This window comes from Carassius carassius, chromosome 34, assembly GCF_963082965.1.
Source record: "Carassius carassius chromosome 34, fCarCar2.1, whole genome shotgun sequence".
NCBI classification, from domain to species: domain Eukaryota; kingdom Metazoa; phylum Chordata; class Actinopteri; order Cypriniformes; family Cyprinidae; genus Carassius; species Carassius carassius.
Genome location: NC_081788.1, coordinates 990,114 through 1,005,000, shown reverse-complemented (window position 1 = coordinate 1,005,000; position 14,887 = coordinate 990,114). Strand labels below are relative to the sequence as shown.

General features: G+C 40.8%; 1 protein-coding gene across 1 annotated transcript in view; it reads left to right on the top strand.

Moving 5' to 3' along the window:
* LOC132114624 (serine/threonine-protein kinase WNK2-like) overlaps nt 1-14,887 on the top strand; it is an 85,740-nt gene that overhangs the window by 21,033 nt on the left and 49,820 nt on the right. The window contains 6 exon segments of the mRNA XM_059522840.1: nt 2,750-2,930; nt 5,086-5,306; nt 5,568-5,725; nt 8,462-8,550; nt 10,725-10,944; nt 14,647-14,884. Coding sequence (XP_059378823.1) covers nt 2,750-2,930; nt 5,086-5,306; nt 5,568-5,725; nt 8,462-8,550; nt 10,725-10,944; nt 14,647-14,884 — 1,107 coding nt within the window.

Genomic DNA, 14,887 nt, shown 5'->3' with positions numbered 1-14,887 from the left:
AATGATAATTTGTAACTGATACAGAACTTAATAGGTAGCCAGTGCAGAGACTGTAAAATTGGGGTAATATGATCATATTTTCTTGACCTGGTAAGGACTCTAGCTGCTGCATTTTGGACTACCTGTAGCTTGTTTATTGAAGAAGCAGAATAACCACCTAGAAGTGCATTACAATAGTCCAGTCTAGAGGTCATGAATGCATGAACTAGCTTTTCTGCATCAGAAACAGATAACATGTTTCGTAGCTTGGCAATGTTTCTAAGATCGAAGAATGCAGTTTTTGTAACCTGGGAAATATGATTTTCAAAAGACAAGTTGCTGTCTAATATAACACCCAGATGATTTTGACTGTAGAAGAAGTTACAGAACATCCGTCTAGTTGCAGATTGTAATAGAAGAGATTTTGTGTACTGTTTTTTGGTCCAATAAGTAATATCTCTGTCTTATCCGAATTTAATAAGAAAAATTATGGTCATCCAATCTTTTAAATTTTTAACACACTCTGTTATCTTAGATAATTTAGAAGTTTAATCTGGTCTCTTTGATAAATATAGTTGAGTATAATCAGCATAACTGATGCAACTGGATTGTGGACTTTCTGACCAACAGACCTCAACATGTTAGGTTGAGCCACTCCTGCTCCACCACTATCACACTCAACACCGGCGTACCACAGGGCTGTGTGCTGAGCCCATTCCTCTACTCCCATTACACCCACCACTGCAAGCCTGTGCATGGATATATCTATAGAAAGTTTGACATGTCTACTTTTAAACTAAACAAGTGCTACCGTAAAGAATATTCTGTGATAAAGTTATCCCTGCTCCTGAGAAAGAACCAAATTGCCTATTACAGCTATGCTGATGATACCCAGATTTACCTAGCCTTATCTCCAAATGACTACAGCCCCATTGACTCCCTCTGCCAATGCATTGATGAAATTAATAGTTGGATGTACCAGAACTTTCTTCAATTAAACAAGGAAAAAACTGAAGTCATTGCATTTGGAAACAAAGATGAAGTGTTCAAGGTGAATGCATATCTTAACTCTAAGGGTCAAACAACTAAAAATCAAGTCAGGAATCTTGGTGTGATTCTGGAGACAGAGCTTAGTTTCAGTAGTCATGTCAAAGCAGTAACTAAATCAGCATACTATCATCTAAAAAACATTGCAAGAATTAGATGTTTTGTTTCCAGCCAAGACTTGGAGAAACTTGTTCATGCCTTTATCACCAGCAGGATGGACTATTGTAATGGGCTCCTCACCGTCCTTCCCAAAAAGACCATTAGACAGCTGCAGCTCATCCAGAACGCTGCTGCCAGGATTCTGACTAGAACCAGAACATCTGAGCATATCACGTCAGTCCTCAGGTCCTTACACTGGCTTCCAGTTACATTTAGGATTGATTTTAAAGTACTTTTACTCGTAAATAAGTCACTAAATGACCTAGGAACGAAATATATTGCAGATATGCTCACTGAATATAAACCTAACAGAGCACTCAGATCACTAGGATCGAGTCAGTTAGAAATACCAAGGGTTCACACAAAACAAGGGGAGTCCTCCTTTAGTTACTATGCCGCCCTCAGTTGGAATCAGCTTCCAGAAGAGATTAGATAAAACACTAGTCACATTTAAATCTAGACTTAAAACTCATCTGTTTAGCTGTGCTTTTATTGAAGGAGCACTGTGCAATGTCCGAACTGATTGCACTGTATTTTCACTGGGTTTTTTTTATTTTTAATGTAAAATCATTTTCTAACTGTTTTAAATTCATGTCTAATAAGTCATTTTTTTTATAATTTTAAAAGTTTTAAAATTGCTTGTTTTATTCTTGTTATAATTTTTCTTCATTATTATTTTACTTTCTTTTATGTAAAGCACTTTGAATTACCATTGTGTACGAAATGTGCTTTATAAATAAACTTGCCTTGCCTAATAAGTGCAGTTTCTGTACTAAGGTGGGCTTGAAACCTGACTGAAAATCTTCATAGGGATCTTTTTTTTTCTTTTTTCTTTTTTGCAGAAAGGAGCACAACTTTTTCTAAACTTTTAGACATAAATGGAAGATTTGAAATGGGTATGTAATTTGTAGGGCTGGACCAAAATGTTGTATTATTCGAATCAGTGGATTGGCATTCGATTTTCAATTTTGAGATTTGAATATTCTCTTTTTTTTTACACCTGGCATCCTCTGTGAAACGATTCACATTGGCGCTTGAATAGGAATCACCCATGAGTGAACGTCAAAATTAAACTGACCTACAAGAACAGCACATCAACTTAGAAAACTCACCTGAGTTCTGTAAGTAGTACGCCTATAGTATATTGGTGTAAAAAAACAACAACAACAACAAAACCTGCTTTTATCCACCATGTTAATCTGTAATTTTACGCATGATAAAAATGTACATTTAATTTGCTCGGAAGATGCTTGCCAATATGGCAGTATAGATATAAATGTTATGTGAGGAATTGAGTGAGTGGTGAAAAGTGTCACTGTATGATTATATGTTGATGCAGGATGCTGGAGGTATAGAAAAGAGACACTCAATATAGAAGGTCTTTATGAGTTTAGGAGCTGACGGTCTGCCTGTTCCTCAATGCAGCAACACTGAGCTGATTTATTCAGTGACATTTATATGAAGTTTATAATTATCCTGAATAAGTGGTTTCATTTGAGCTTGTCTCGTTCAGTAAAGCAGGTGATTGGTGTGTGTTTGGTTGTTTTAATTGGGTGTGTGTGTGTGTTTCAGGACCGTAAGCTGACGAAGGTGGAGAGGCAGCGCTTTAAAGAGGAGGCTGAGATGTTGAAGGGTCTCCAGCACCCAAACATCGTGCGCTTCTATGACTTCTGGGAGTCTCCGCTGAAGGGGAAGAAGTGTATCGTGCTGGTGACAGAGCTCAGGACGTCAGGCACGCTCAAAACGTGAGGAGCGCTCTGCTGAACGTCCCAAGCGGACACATGATGTAAAATATTTAAAAAACATCATTTGGTCAAGGTCAGGCAAATTAATTTAAGCATTTCTAAGACTAAACATATGAAATAGAAGGCCCAAAATTGTTAAGTCACAGTAGTTTTCAGGGGCAGCTGTGGCCTAATGGTTAGAGACTTGGACTTGTCACCCGAAGGTCACAGGTTTGAGTCTTGGTGCTGGCAGGAGTTGTAGGTGGGGGGTGAATAAACAGTGCTCTCTTCCACTCTCAATACTCATGACTGAAGTGCCCTTGAGCAAGGCACTGAACCCCCAGTTACTCCCTGTGCACTGGATCTATAGCTGCCCACTGCTCCGGGTGTGTGTGTGTGTGTGTTCACTGCTCCGGGTGTGTGTGTGTGTGTGTGTGTGTGTGTGTGTGTTCACTGCTCCGGGTGTGTGTGTGTGTGTGTGTGTGTGTTCACTGCTCCGGGAGTGTGTTCACGGTGTGTTCACTTCTCACTGCTGTGTGTGTGTGTGTGTGTGTGTGTTCACTGCTCCGGGTGTGTGTTCACTTCTCACTGCTGTGTGTGTGTGTGTGTGTGTGTGTGTTCACTGCTCCGGGTGTGTGTGTTTGTGTGTGTGTGTGTGTGTTCACTGCTCTGGGTGTGTGTGTTTGTGTGTGTGTGTTCACTGCTCCGGGTGTGTGTGTTTGTGTGTGTGTGTGTGTGTGTGTGTGTGTGTGTGTGTGTTCACTGCTCCGGGTGTGTGTTCTCTTCTCACTGCTGTGTGTGTGTGTGTGTGTGTGTGTGTGTTCACTGCTCCGGGTGTGTGTGTGTGTTCACTGCTCCGGGTGTGTGTTCACTTCTCACTGCTTTGTGTGTGTGTGTGTGTTCACTGCTCCGGGTGTGTGTTCACTTCTCACTGCTGTGTGTGTGTGTGTGTGTGTTCACTGCTCCGGGTGTGTGTGTTTGTGTGTGTGTGTTCACTGCTCCGGGTGTGTGTGTTTGTGTGTGTGTGTGTTCACTGCTCCGGGTGTGTGTTCACTTCTCACTGCTGTGTGTGTGTGTGTGTGTTCACTGCTCCGGGTGTGTGTGTTTGTGTGTGTGTGTGTGTGTGTTCACTGCTCCGGGTGTGTGTGTTTGTGTGTGTGTGTGTGTGTGTGTGTGTTCACTGCTCCGGGTGTGTGTGTTTGTGTGTGTGTGTGTGTGTGTGTGTTCACTGCTCCGGGTGTGTGTGTTTGTGTGTGTGTGTGTGTGTGTGTGTTCACTGCTCCGGGTGTGTGTTCACTTCTCACTGCTGTGTGTGTGTGTGTGTGTGTGTGTGTGTTCACTGCTCCGGGTGTGTGTTCACTTCTCACTGCTGTGTGTGTGTGTGTGTGTGTGTGTTCACTTCTCACTGCTGTGTGTGTGTGTGTGTGTGTTCACTGCCCCGGGTGTGTGTTCACTTCTCACTGCTGTGTGTGTGTGTGTGTGTGTATTCACTGCTCCGGGTGTGTGTTCACTTCTCACTGCTGTGTGTGTGTGTGTGTGTTCACTTCTCACTGCTGTGTGTGTGTGTGTGTTCACTGCTCCGGGTGTGTGTTCACTTTCACTTTTAGTTTTCTGTCTGAGAAAGTGAGGTCAACATCATGCCAGCTTCAGGACAGTAGTCAAAATAACAGAGTAGACAATAACTTGAGGGGACACACTAAAAATGTGTATTATTATTATTATTATTAAATGAAATGTAATAACTGAAGAAATCTTTACATTAAAGAGAATACACTCAGCAGTATGAGCAAATGACAAAAAAAATCTAGAGCAAATTGAAAAATTGTTATTTTGTTAGTTTAAAATGTTTTAAAAGGATTGCTTTTTTAATCAAATTTAAACACTTGATAGAGTGTGTGAACCATACTGACTATTTACTGCCTTTGGGGTGCTTTTATGGTGGTCTGTTTAATTGTCAGTATGTGTAAGAGTTGAGATGTGTAAGTATTCCCAAAAAAGAAAAAGTCACATGATTTTGTAATGACATGAGGCTTTTGAAGATGAGTATGTGGTTTTTGGGTAAATCACAGCTTTTCTTTGAGAGCGAGAGTTCTTGAGTTGCCACTGTTACACACATTTAAGTGTTCACAGTTGATGCAAAATACAGATAATTCTGATTGTGTTTTGTTTTCTCCAGGTATCTGAAGCGCTTCAAGGTGATGAAACCCAAAGTGTTGCGCAGCTGGTGTCGTCAGATCCTCAAAGGCCTGCACTTCCTGCACACACGCACTCCTCCCATCATCCACCGGGACCTGAAGTGTGACAACATCTTCATCACGGGGCCCACGGGCAGCGTGAAGATCGGGGACCTGGGTCTGGCCACACTCAAAAGAGCCTCCTTCGCCAAGAGTGTGATCGGTCAGACATCCGTCCATTCATATCCAGCTTATGTGTTATTTCAGCTACCAATGAGTGTAGTACTTGTTTGACCACGTTCAAACTCATTTCACAGATCAGTGTAGATGAAAAATCATCTTATAGATTCAAAGACCACCTTCAGCTTTTTGTCATTAATTTGAGATTAAGCTAAACTGAGCCCCATTAAAGCATAGTGTGTGTTTCTCTGTGGATCAGAACATAAATACATGCTTTTATTTGTTTATGTGGTCATATCCTCAGGTACGCCGGAGTTCATGGCTCCAGAGATGTATGAGGAGCACTACGATGACTCTGTGGATGTCTACGGGTTTGGCATGTGCATGCTGGAGATGGCCACGTCTGAATACCCATATTCAGAGTGCCAGAACGCAGCTCAGATCTATCGCAAGGTCACCAGTGTAAGTCACACCACACTTAAACACTTCCTCATGTTTGTACTGCAGTGATCATTTCATTCCAGGAAGAACGCTGTGATTGTCTGTCCTTGAGATCTGTTTATGGAGATTCACTCAGCATGTTCCTGCATGTTCATAGAGCACAGACAAGGAAATATAAAGCATGAAAAGTCAGCATATTATTCCCTTGAATTGGAGTCTCTACAGAAACATGACTTTTTACACAGAAAACGGTGGATGAGCAACTGCTTTAATACCAGTTTGTAGCGTTATGTTTTAACATTTCTGGAATTGACCCTTTGCAAAGACCCGCCCCCCTTAGTTACTGTTGCTATGTCCACTCTCATGTTCTCACGCAGTGAAACAATGAAGACACTGACAACATGCCAACAGACAAGACATAGCAGGTTACTTTATGTATGAAATGAAGACTCAGCTTTCAAATTTTGTCATTTTATATGAAATTCAAACAATGAATAGTGTTTCGTGGCTCTTTAATGTGTGATGACAGATCGCTGCAGCGCGTGAACTGATCATCTCTTCCTCTTTGCTAGTTATAGCACCAAATAAACATGAATGAACATCAGTAGGAATCTTGTTTCAACCACAGAAAGACATCTGTACACACCATTTTTCAAGTTGAGTCCATCGCTGTTAATCTGCTCATCTGTCTGGATTGGCTGTCGGACAAAATGGAAAATTATGCTTTTTTAATATTCCCTTTCTTTAATATTAGAGGAATTGTTCACTAAAAAGGAATATCTGCTGAAGATGTGTTAACCTCAGTTCATGGGTGCCGTCAGAATGCCGTCAAGTCAAGTCACCTTTATTTATATAGCGCTTTAAACAAAATACATTGCGTCAAAGCAACTGAACAACATTCATTAGGAAAACAGTGTCAATAATGCAAAAATGATAGTTAAAGGCAGTTCATCATTGAATTCAGTGATGTCATCTCTGTTCAGTTAAATAGTGTCTGTGCATTTATTTGTAATCAAGTCAACGATATCGCTGTAGATGAAGTGTCCCCAACTAAGCAAGCCAGAGGCGACAGCGGCAAAGAACCGAAACTCCATCGGTGACAGAATGGAGAAAAAAACCTTGGGAGAAACCAGGCTCAGTTGGGGGGCCAGTTCTCCTCTGACCAGACGAAACCATTAGTTCAATTCCAGGCTGCAGCAAAGTCAGATTGTGCAGAAGAATCATCTGTTTCCTGTGGTCTTGTCCTGGTGCTCCTCTGAGACAAGGTCTTTACAGGGGATCTGTATCTGGGGCTCTAGTTGTCCTGGTCTCCGCTGTCTTTCAGGGATGTAGAGGTCCTTTCTAGGTGCTGATCCAGCATCTGGTCTAGATACGTACTGGATCCGGGTGACTGCAGTGACCCTCTGATCTGGACACAGACTGGATCTGGTGGCTACGGTGACCTCTGAACAAGAGAGAAACAGACTAATATTAGCGTAGATAAAAATATCACAAATATCACAAAATTGTTCCTTTTGGGGGGGGGGGGGGGTGAACTATTCTTTTATATGACAAATTATGGAGTTGAAATGTAGTCAAAAGCTGTTTTAACTGTAGCAGTGGTTCTCACCCCACTGTCCACAACATACAGGTATGTGACACAGGATCACAAAACCAGTCTTAAGGGTCAATTTTTCGAAATTGAGATTTATACATCATCTGCAAGCTGAATAAATACGCTTTCCATCGATGTATGGTTTATTATGATCGGACAATATTTGGCCGAGATACAACTATTTGAAATCCGGAATCTGAGGGTGCAAAAAAAATCTAAAGTTGTCCCAATGAAGTTCTTAGCAACACATATAGCTAAACAAAAATTAAGTTTTGATATATTTACAGTAGTAAATTTCCAAAATATCTTCATGGAACATGATCTTTACTTAATATCCTTATTATTTTTGGCACAAAAGAAAAATGTATAATTTTGATCCAGACAATGTTTTGTTTTTCTTTTTAAAGCTTGGTTTGTCTTATTTTAATGCATGTAGTCTTAGTTCCCTGTGGTTGAGAATCATTGCTCTGGACTCTTCAGACTCTTCAGTCAGTCATATGTTCTGTATGTGATTTATCTTAAAGTATTTCAAGTGTTGGGTTAATAGGTCTAATGAAATCATGTGTGTTGTGTAGAGAGGGCTGATGGGTATTGATTTCAGTAGCTAACTCGATCAGTGTTTCTCTGGGAGTGAAGATCTTTTTTTTTTTTTTTTGGGTTGTTCTCTTTCTCAAGAACACATCCAGGCTATATATCACCCCAAATTCAGAGTATTTAGATCTCCTGTTTTGCTTCTGACATCAAAGAGATGGTTAAACCCAAACCATCCAGAGCACAAACAAATATTTTCCACATTGTCATGGTTTATAATACACCGCCCCCACCCAAAAAAAAAGTAATTTGATACTTTGTGTGACAATCAGACTGAATTTTTTATTTATTTATCCATTGAAAATCACTAAACTGATATGAGAATCACTACGGCTAAGTCATTGAGTCAGTAATCTGGTTTTAACAATTTGTGTATGAATCAGAGTTCAGCTCACTGACACACGTCTAACTGCAGCCATTTTTGAGCTCACTGGAGAGAAAGATTACCAGTGAACAACAAAGTCAGTTTTTGGTCTGTTCCTCCCAAACAACCTAAAATTGACCTAAGTGTGCTGGTCCTCTTGAGCTACTGCAGCTTAATCTCTCTCTCTCTCTCTGTCTCTCTTTCTCAGGGGGTGAAGCCTGCCAGTTATAATAAGGTGACGGATCCTGAGGTGAAAGAGATCATTGGCGAGTGTATTTGTCAGAATAAGGAGGAGCGGTGAGTACTGAGAGCTGCTGAATGTCCACGAGCCCAGAACAGTACAGACAGAGATGAACCTGAGCTGCCCTGCTCTCGTCTGAAACACACACTCCTGAGTGCACTCAGTATCAGGGCTCCCAATCCAGACCATGAAGTATTTTGACATCATGAAAGAAATTAAAGGCAAACAATATTTTCTACTAAAATCCAATTTATATCATGCACATTGAGGTCAGCTCAGCAGAGCCGTTTGGGTGCTATGGTGCCATACAAAGTCTTACATGGTACAAGAAAGACTTAATTATGGTTTCGAGAGGTCTTAAATTTGGGAAGAGAAAGAATTGCGATAGGGCTGAATGTGAAGATGTAACTTCAAAAGGCTGTGATTTCATTGAATAAATATGAGCGCTGCTGCTTCCTGTACTACTGTAACTGGGGAACACGCTGTATTTCTGGCGTTCCGACAGCACCTCCTGCTGGCAGATGTGTCCCAGCTGTCCATTTGTTCCCAACACTGAACATCGGCAGTTAATGAGGCGTTGGAGTGATGTCACTGCCCCTCTTCATCTGATTGGCTAGAGGAGGAGCTGTCATGAAACTCTAACCGCAACATTTGAAGAAGCAAGCGCAGAACATGGAAACAAGAGTGAAGGGAAAAATAGCATAAGCATACAAAAAATAAAAATATGGTCAGAAAATGTCTGAGATCAGAAAAAACTGAAAAAATATAACCAAGGAAAACATGATTTTGTGCGCAAGTCAAACAGTTTAGCATTAATATTACATTTTTATGCGATATGATTTTAAACGTGTTTGGGTGGTGTTGGCGCAGTGGATAAGACACATGCCTTTGGTGTGAGAGACCTGGGTTCGAATCCACTGTGAGACACCAATGTGTCCCTGAGCAAGACACTTAACCCCTAGTTCCTCCAGAGGCGTGCAACCTCTGACATATATATAGCTTTGGATAAAATCATCATGTAAATGTTTAAAGTTTTGATTCATGCTTCTTAATTTTTTTTAAATGCGTACATTTTTTGATTTACGCTTATTATTTTTCAATCCATGACCATTGTTTGCTATTCTGAAAACATTGCTTTTATTTTTAAATCTTGTGCAATATCTTTCTACTTGTGTTTTTAAATTTAGTTTTCACTCAATAAAATGCAATGACACTTACATCGTCATCGCATCTCGTATGCCACTGATAAAGCTGCCTCCTTAATGCACACCTAAAAGTTGAATGCAATATATTTGCATTCAAATGTGGATTTTTATTTTAAATTTGACAAATATTTTAAATTTTCCAATTTTTTGACAGCCCTATATAAGGGCTATATATAACCATACTGTGGTGTCGTGTGTCCCGGCGCTATTAGAAAAAATACCCAATTAAACCCATTACAAACAAGGCATTTGTTGAATCTAGTGGGGACATAATTACTGATTATAATGACTTGTACTGTCTTTTTACGCATTGCGTTGCGTAAAACCATGTCTGCATTTGTGATCGGAGAAGCAACAAACAACAAGTGGTACTCTACAGTGTGTTAGAATGAGCCGTTTTAGGAGAATATCTCTTTGGATTTGAGACTTTAGTCTTTGCAACTTTACAGATCTTCTTTATGCACCAAGAGCTTGTAAATTGCATCATAGGACCCCTTTAACTTCTGAATCTGCAGGTCATTACCAATCCCGCTTGTTGTAATTATATGCACTTTTATTTCAAATGCAATGGTTCATGTTTATTGCTAGAAAATAAATCACACAAGTCTTTGACAGGGCTTAAACTGTAATCACATCCCAAATGCTGTTAAAAGGGCTCATAATATCAGAATCAGAATCAGAATGAGCTTTATTGCCAGGTATGTTCACACATACGAGGAATTTGTTTTTGTGACAGAAGCTCCGCAGTGCAACATAATGACAGCGACAGAACAAAAAACACAATAAGGAATAAAAAAAATACAAATAGATAGGTAAGGAGAATATATATATATATATATATATATATATATACATTATATATAATATACAGTAGTTTGAGTTTCTGAGGTTGTTGATCAGCATTTCCTGAAGGTTATGTGCCTATGACCTTTTGCTGAAGAAGAAAGAAAATGATTTTCATTGTACTTTATTTACTTTGTGCCCTCTTACGTCCAGTAACCGCTCCACCAACCCTCTTCTCACAGTTACTCCATCAAGGTCCTGTTGAATCACGCGTTCTTCGCTGAGGACACCGGCGTGAGGGTGGAGCTGGCGGAGGAGGATGACGGCTTGAAGATGTGCATTGCGCTAAAGCTGTGGGTGGAGGACCCCCGCCAGCTGAAGGGCAAGTACAGGAACGCAGGAGCCATCGAGTTCAGCTTCGACCTGGAGAAGGAGGTCCCTGAAGCCGTGGCACAGGAGATGGTGCGTGTCCCAGCTATCTGACCACCGTAATGACATCAAAGAGAAATCATTGCATTTCGGTCAGGTAGCATGTGTGTGGACAACTTAAATCTGAATCCAGCTTCCAGTTTAAAAATAACCATGTAAATGCAGTAAACAAGATTTATCTGTGGTATGTGAACACCACAAAAACATGGTGCGTTTCATGGCCCGTGAAATCTGTTGTCTTCCTGTTTCAGTGGTATCTTATCTGTCCACACTGATCTAGAGATATTTCCTGTCTCTTTTGTGAAAAACTGCTGAAAGACTTTAATGGAATGTTAGAGCGGTGGATGTTATGTTTATTAATGAACTCCTCTTGATCCTCTCATAACGTCATAACATTTTATTTGGCCACACTTCATGAAAACCACCCTCACTTTCAAGGGAACTCTGGATCACCTGCTTCAGTTCTTACCAGTCATATATGTATTGTATATGTTCAAACATGCACTTAATGACATATGTGACCTCCGGGACCCATTTGGATTGGAAAATCTTGTTGCTGTAATCACGTTATGTAATCAGAGCATTTTAATGTGTTGGACTGTTTGCTAAAGGGAAAATGAGTCAATATTTGTAATGTTCGCAGCAATGAGTATAAATAGCAACGGTTTTCTTGTTTCCTCTGTCAGCCCTAATTATTCTCCCGCACCCCGCACACACGAGTCTCTACCCGCACATCAAATGTTGTCCCACACCGCACTCTGCTGAGATGGGTGCCGCGATCCTGCTGGTCTCTGATAGGAACAGGCCTGTTATAATGTCATGATCAAGGCAAACACTTAACAAATAAGGTGCTTTTTTACAGCAGTTTTCCTTTTATATACTAGCAGTTCAAATATTTCTTATTTGTGCAAAAAAATTTTCTTGCACTTTTGTTCATATAGCAGTTTATACTTTTAAATGAAAAAAGTGCACAATACACTACTTTTGAATGCATTATTGGCTTTGTGCATAACAATGTGATTAATTTCAATTAATCGCAGACAATCATGCAATTAATTGTGATTTTTTTTAAATATTATCGTTGCCCAGCACGAATTAAAATAAAATAATAACATGTAGTGCAGCGAAAATATAATACAATATAATATAATATAAACAAATTTTATGAATTAGAGACAGCACATCAAAAGAAACCATGATTTTGTTATTTTCCTTTGTAATTGTTCTTGTTGTCGTTAGTTATATTTAGGGCCCGAGCACCGATGGTGCGAGGACCCTCTTGTATCTGCTCCGTCTATTCTTCTTCTTCTTCTTCTTCTTTTTCTTCTTCTTCTTCTTCTTCTTCTTCTTCTTCTCCCAAATGAATTGCATTTTTTAGGGCCTAAGCATGCTCAAAAAGTCATGAAACTTTGCACACGCGTCAAACCTGGTGAAAATTTACATCTGATATAGGATTCAGAAGAGGGTGTGGCAAAATGGCTCGACAGCGCCACCTATACTAAGAAAATCAACAGCCTACCAGCTGTGTTTCACGTACATGCACGAAAATTGGCACACATATGTAACACACCAATACCTACAAAAAAGACTCTTGGAGCAAATTCTAAACCCAACAGGAAGTCGGTTATTTTTAATATTATGCGCAAATTTTGTGCAATTTTGGTCATTTCCATGCGTTGTATTTTAACAAACTCCTCCTAGAGATTTCTTCAAATCAACACCAAATTTGGTATGCCTGATCTAAAGGCCTTTGCGATGTTAAATTGCGAAGATCTTGAGTTTTCGTTGAAGGACGTGTCCGTGACGGCCTGGCGAATTTCGATGATTCGCCATGAAAAATGAATTTGCTTTAACTTAGACATACAATGTCCAATCTGCCCCAAGTTCACATGTTTGATGAGACTCTGAACATGAACAGATTGACATGCCCATATTCAGTTATAGTCATAGCGCCACCTATTGACAACAGGAAGTGACTTATTTTACACTGCGACGAACTACTCCTAGAAATTTTATGACATCAATGTCTTTTTTGTGGTCAGTCTAATCTAAAGGCCTGTGCGATGTTAAATTGTGAAGATCTTGAGTTTTCGTTAAGGGGCGTGTCCATGGCGCCGTGACGAAGTTCGATGTCTCGCCATGGGAATAAAAGATGTTATAACTCAGGCATAAAATGTCCGATCTTCCCCAAACTTCACATGTGTGATAAGAGTCCTGGCCTGAACACATCTGTAGGCCAATATTCCATCGGGTGTGGCAAAATGGCTCGATAGCGCCACCTATACACTTTCAACGGAGTGCGCCTCGAGCTATGTTTCATGTACATGTACAAAAATCGGTACACACATGTAACACACCAATACCTACAAAAAAGTCTCTTGGTAAGAAATCCGAATCCCAACAGGAAGTTGGTTATTTAGAATTTTCTCTGCAAAATTGGTGTTGTTTTTGCCATTTTCAGGGGTTGTACTTTAACAAACTCCTCCTAGAGATGTATTCAGATCAACACCAAACATGGTCAGTGTAATTTAAAGCCATTTGCGATGTTAAATTGCGAAGATCTTGAGGTTTCGTTAAAGGGCGTGTCCATGGCGGCCTGACAAATTTCGATGTTTCGCCATGAAAAAGGAAGTTGCTGTAACTCAGACATACAATGTCCAATCTGCCCCAAACTTCGCATGTTAGATAAGACTTCTGCCCTTAACAGATTTACATGCCCATATTCAGTCATAGTCATAGCGCCACCTGCTGGCAAGAGGAAGTGACATGTTTTATGCTGCGACAAACTACTCCTAGAAATCTTTTGACATTAATGTATTTTTTGTGGTCAGTCTAATCTAAAGGCCTGTACAATGTTAAATTGTGGAGATCTTCAGTTTTTGTTAAAGGGCGTGTCCATGGCGCCATGACAAAATTTGATGTCTCGCCATAGCAAGAGAAGTTGTTGTAACTCAAGCATAAAATGTTCGATCTTCCCCAAACTTCACATGTTCGATAAGAGTCCTGGCCTGAACACATCTGAAGGCCAATATTCCATTATAATGATAGCACCACCTGCTGGCAACAGGAAGATTGGGGGAAGTCGTGGCCTAATGGTTAGAGAGTCGGACTCCCAATCGAAAGGTTGTGAGTTCGAGTCCCGGGCCGGCAGGAATTGTGGGTGGGGGGAGTGCATGTACAGTTCTCTCTCCACCTTCAATACCACGACTTAGGTGCCCTTGAGCAAGGCATCGAACCCCCAACTGCTCCCCGGGCGCAGCAGCATAAATGGCTGCCCACTGCTCCGGGTGTGTGTTCACAGTGTGTGTGTGTGTGTTCACTGCTCTGTGTGTGTGCATTTCGGATGGGTTAAATGCAGAGCACAAATTCTGAGTATGGGTCACCATACTTGGCTGAATGTCACTTCACTTTCACATATATGGAATATACTTTAATATATTCCAGTTATATTTATGACTTTAAATGCATATTTCTCACCGTTCACCTTTTTACTAAAGCCACTCAATGCCGGTGAGCCCGGGTATGAGGGCCCGTTCATCGCTGCTTGCAGCTTTAATTGGTTGTATTTTTCTTCTGTGTGTGTACAGTGCGTCTAGTTTAAGCTTTCCTCCAAAGACAGTTTTCCTTTTACTTCTGTGATCACATTCCTCTGTTCCTTAAACAGAGCCCTGGCTTCTTTCTGTCTGCTCTTAAAATGTGTGTTCATACCAGCCCCCTCTTTTATCCTTCTATCAGGTTGAGTCAGGTTTCTTCCATGAGAGCGATGCAAAGATAGTGGGCAAGTCTCTGCGTGACCGAGTGGCTCTGATCAAGTGGCGGAGGGAGAGGATGGCACCCAGGGCCTCACAGGCCGTGCTGGGCGGGACAGTACCCATCCTCTGTGAACCGCCTGGTCTGCTGGAGCCTGAAGAGCCGGAGGTGGATCAGCATGTCCACGTGTGCCCACTCAGTGCCAGGACCACCTCCACCACATGTA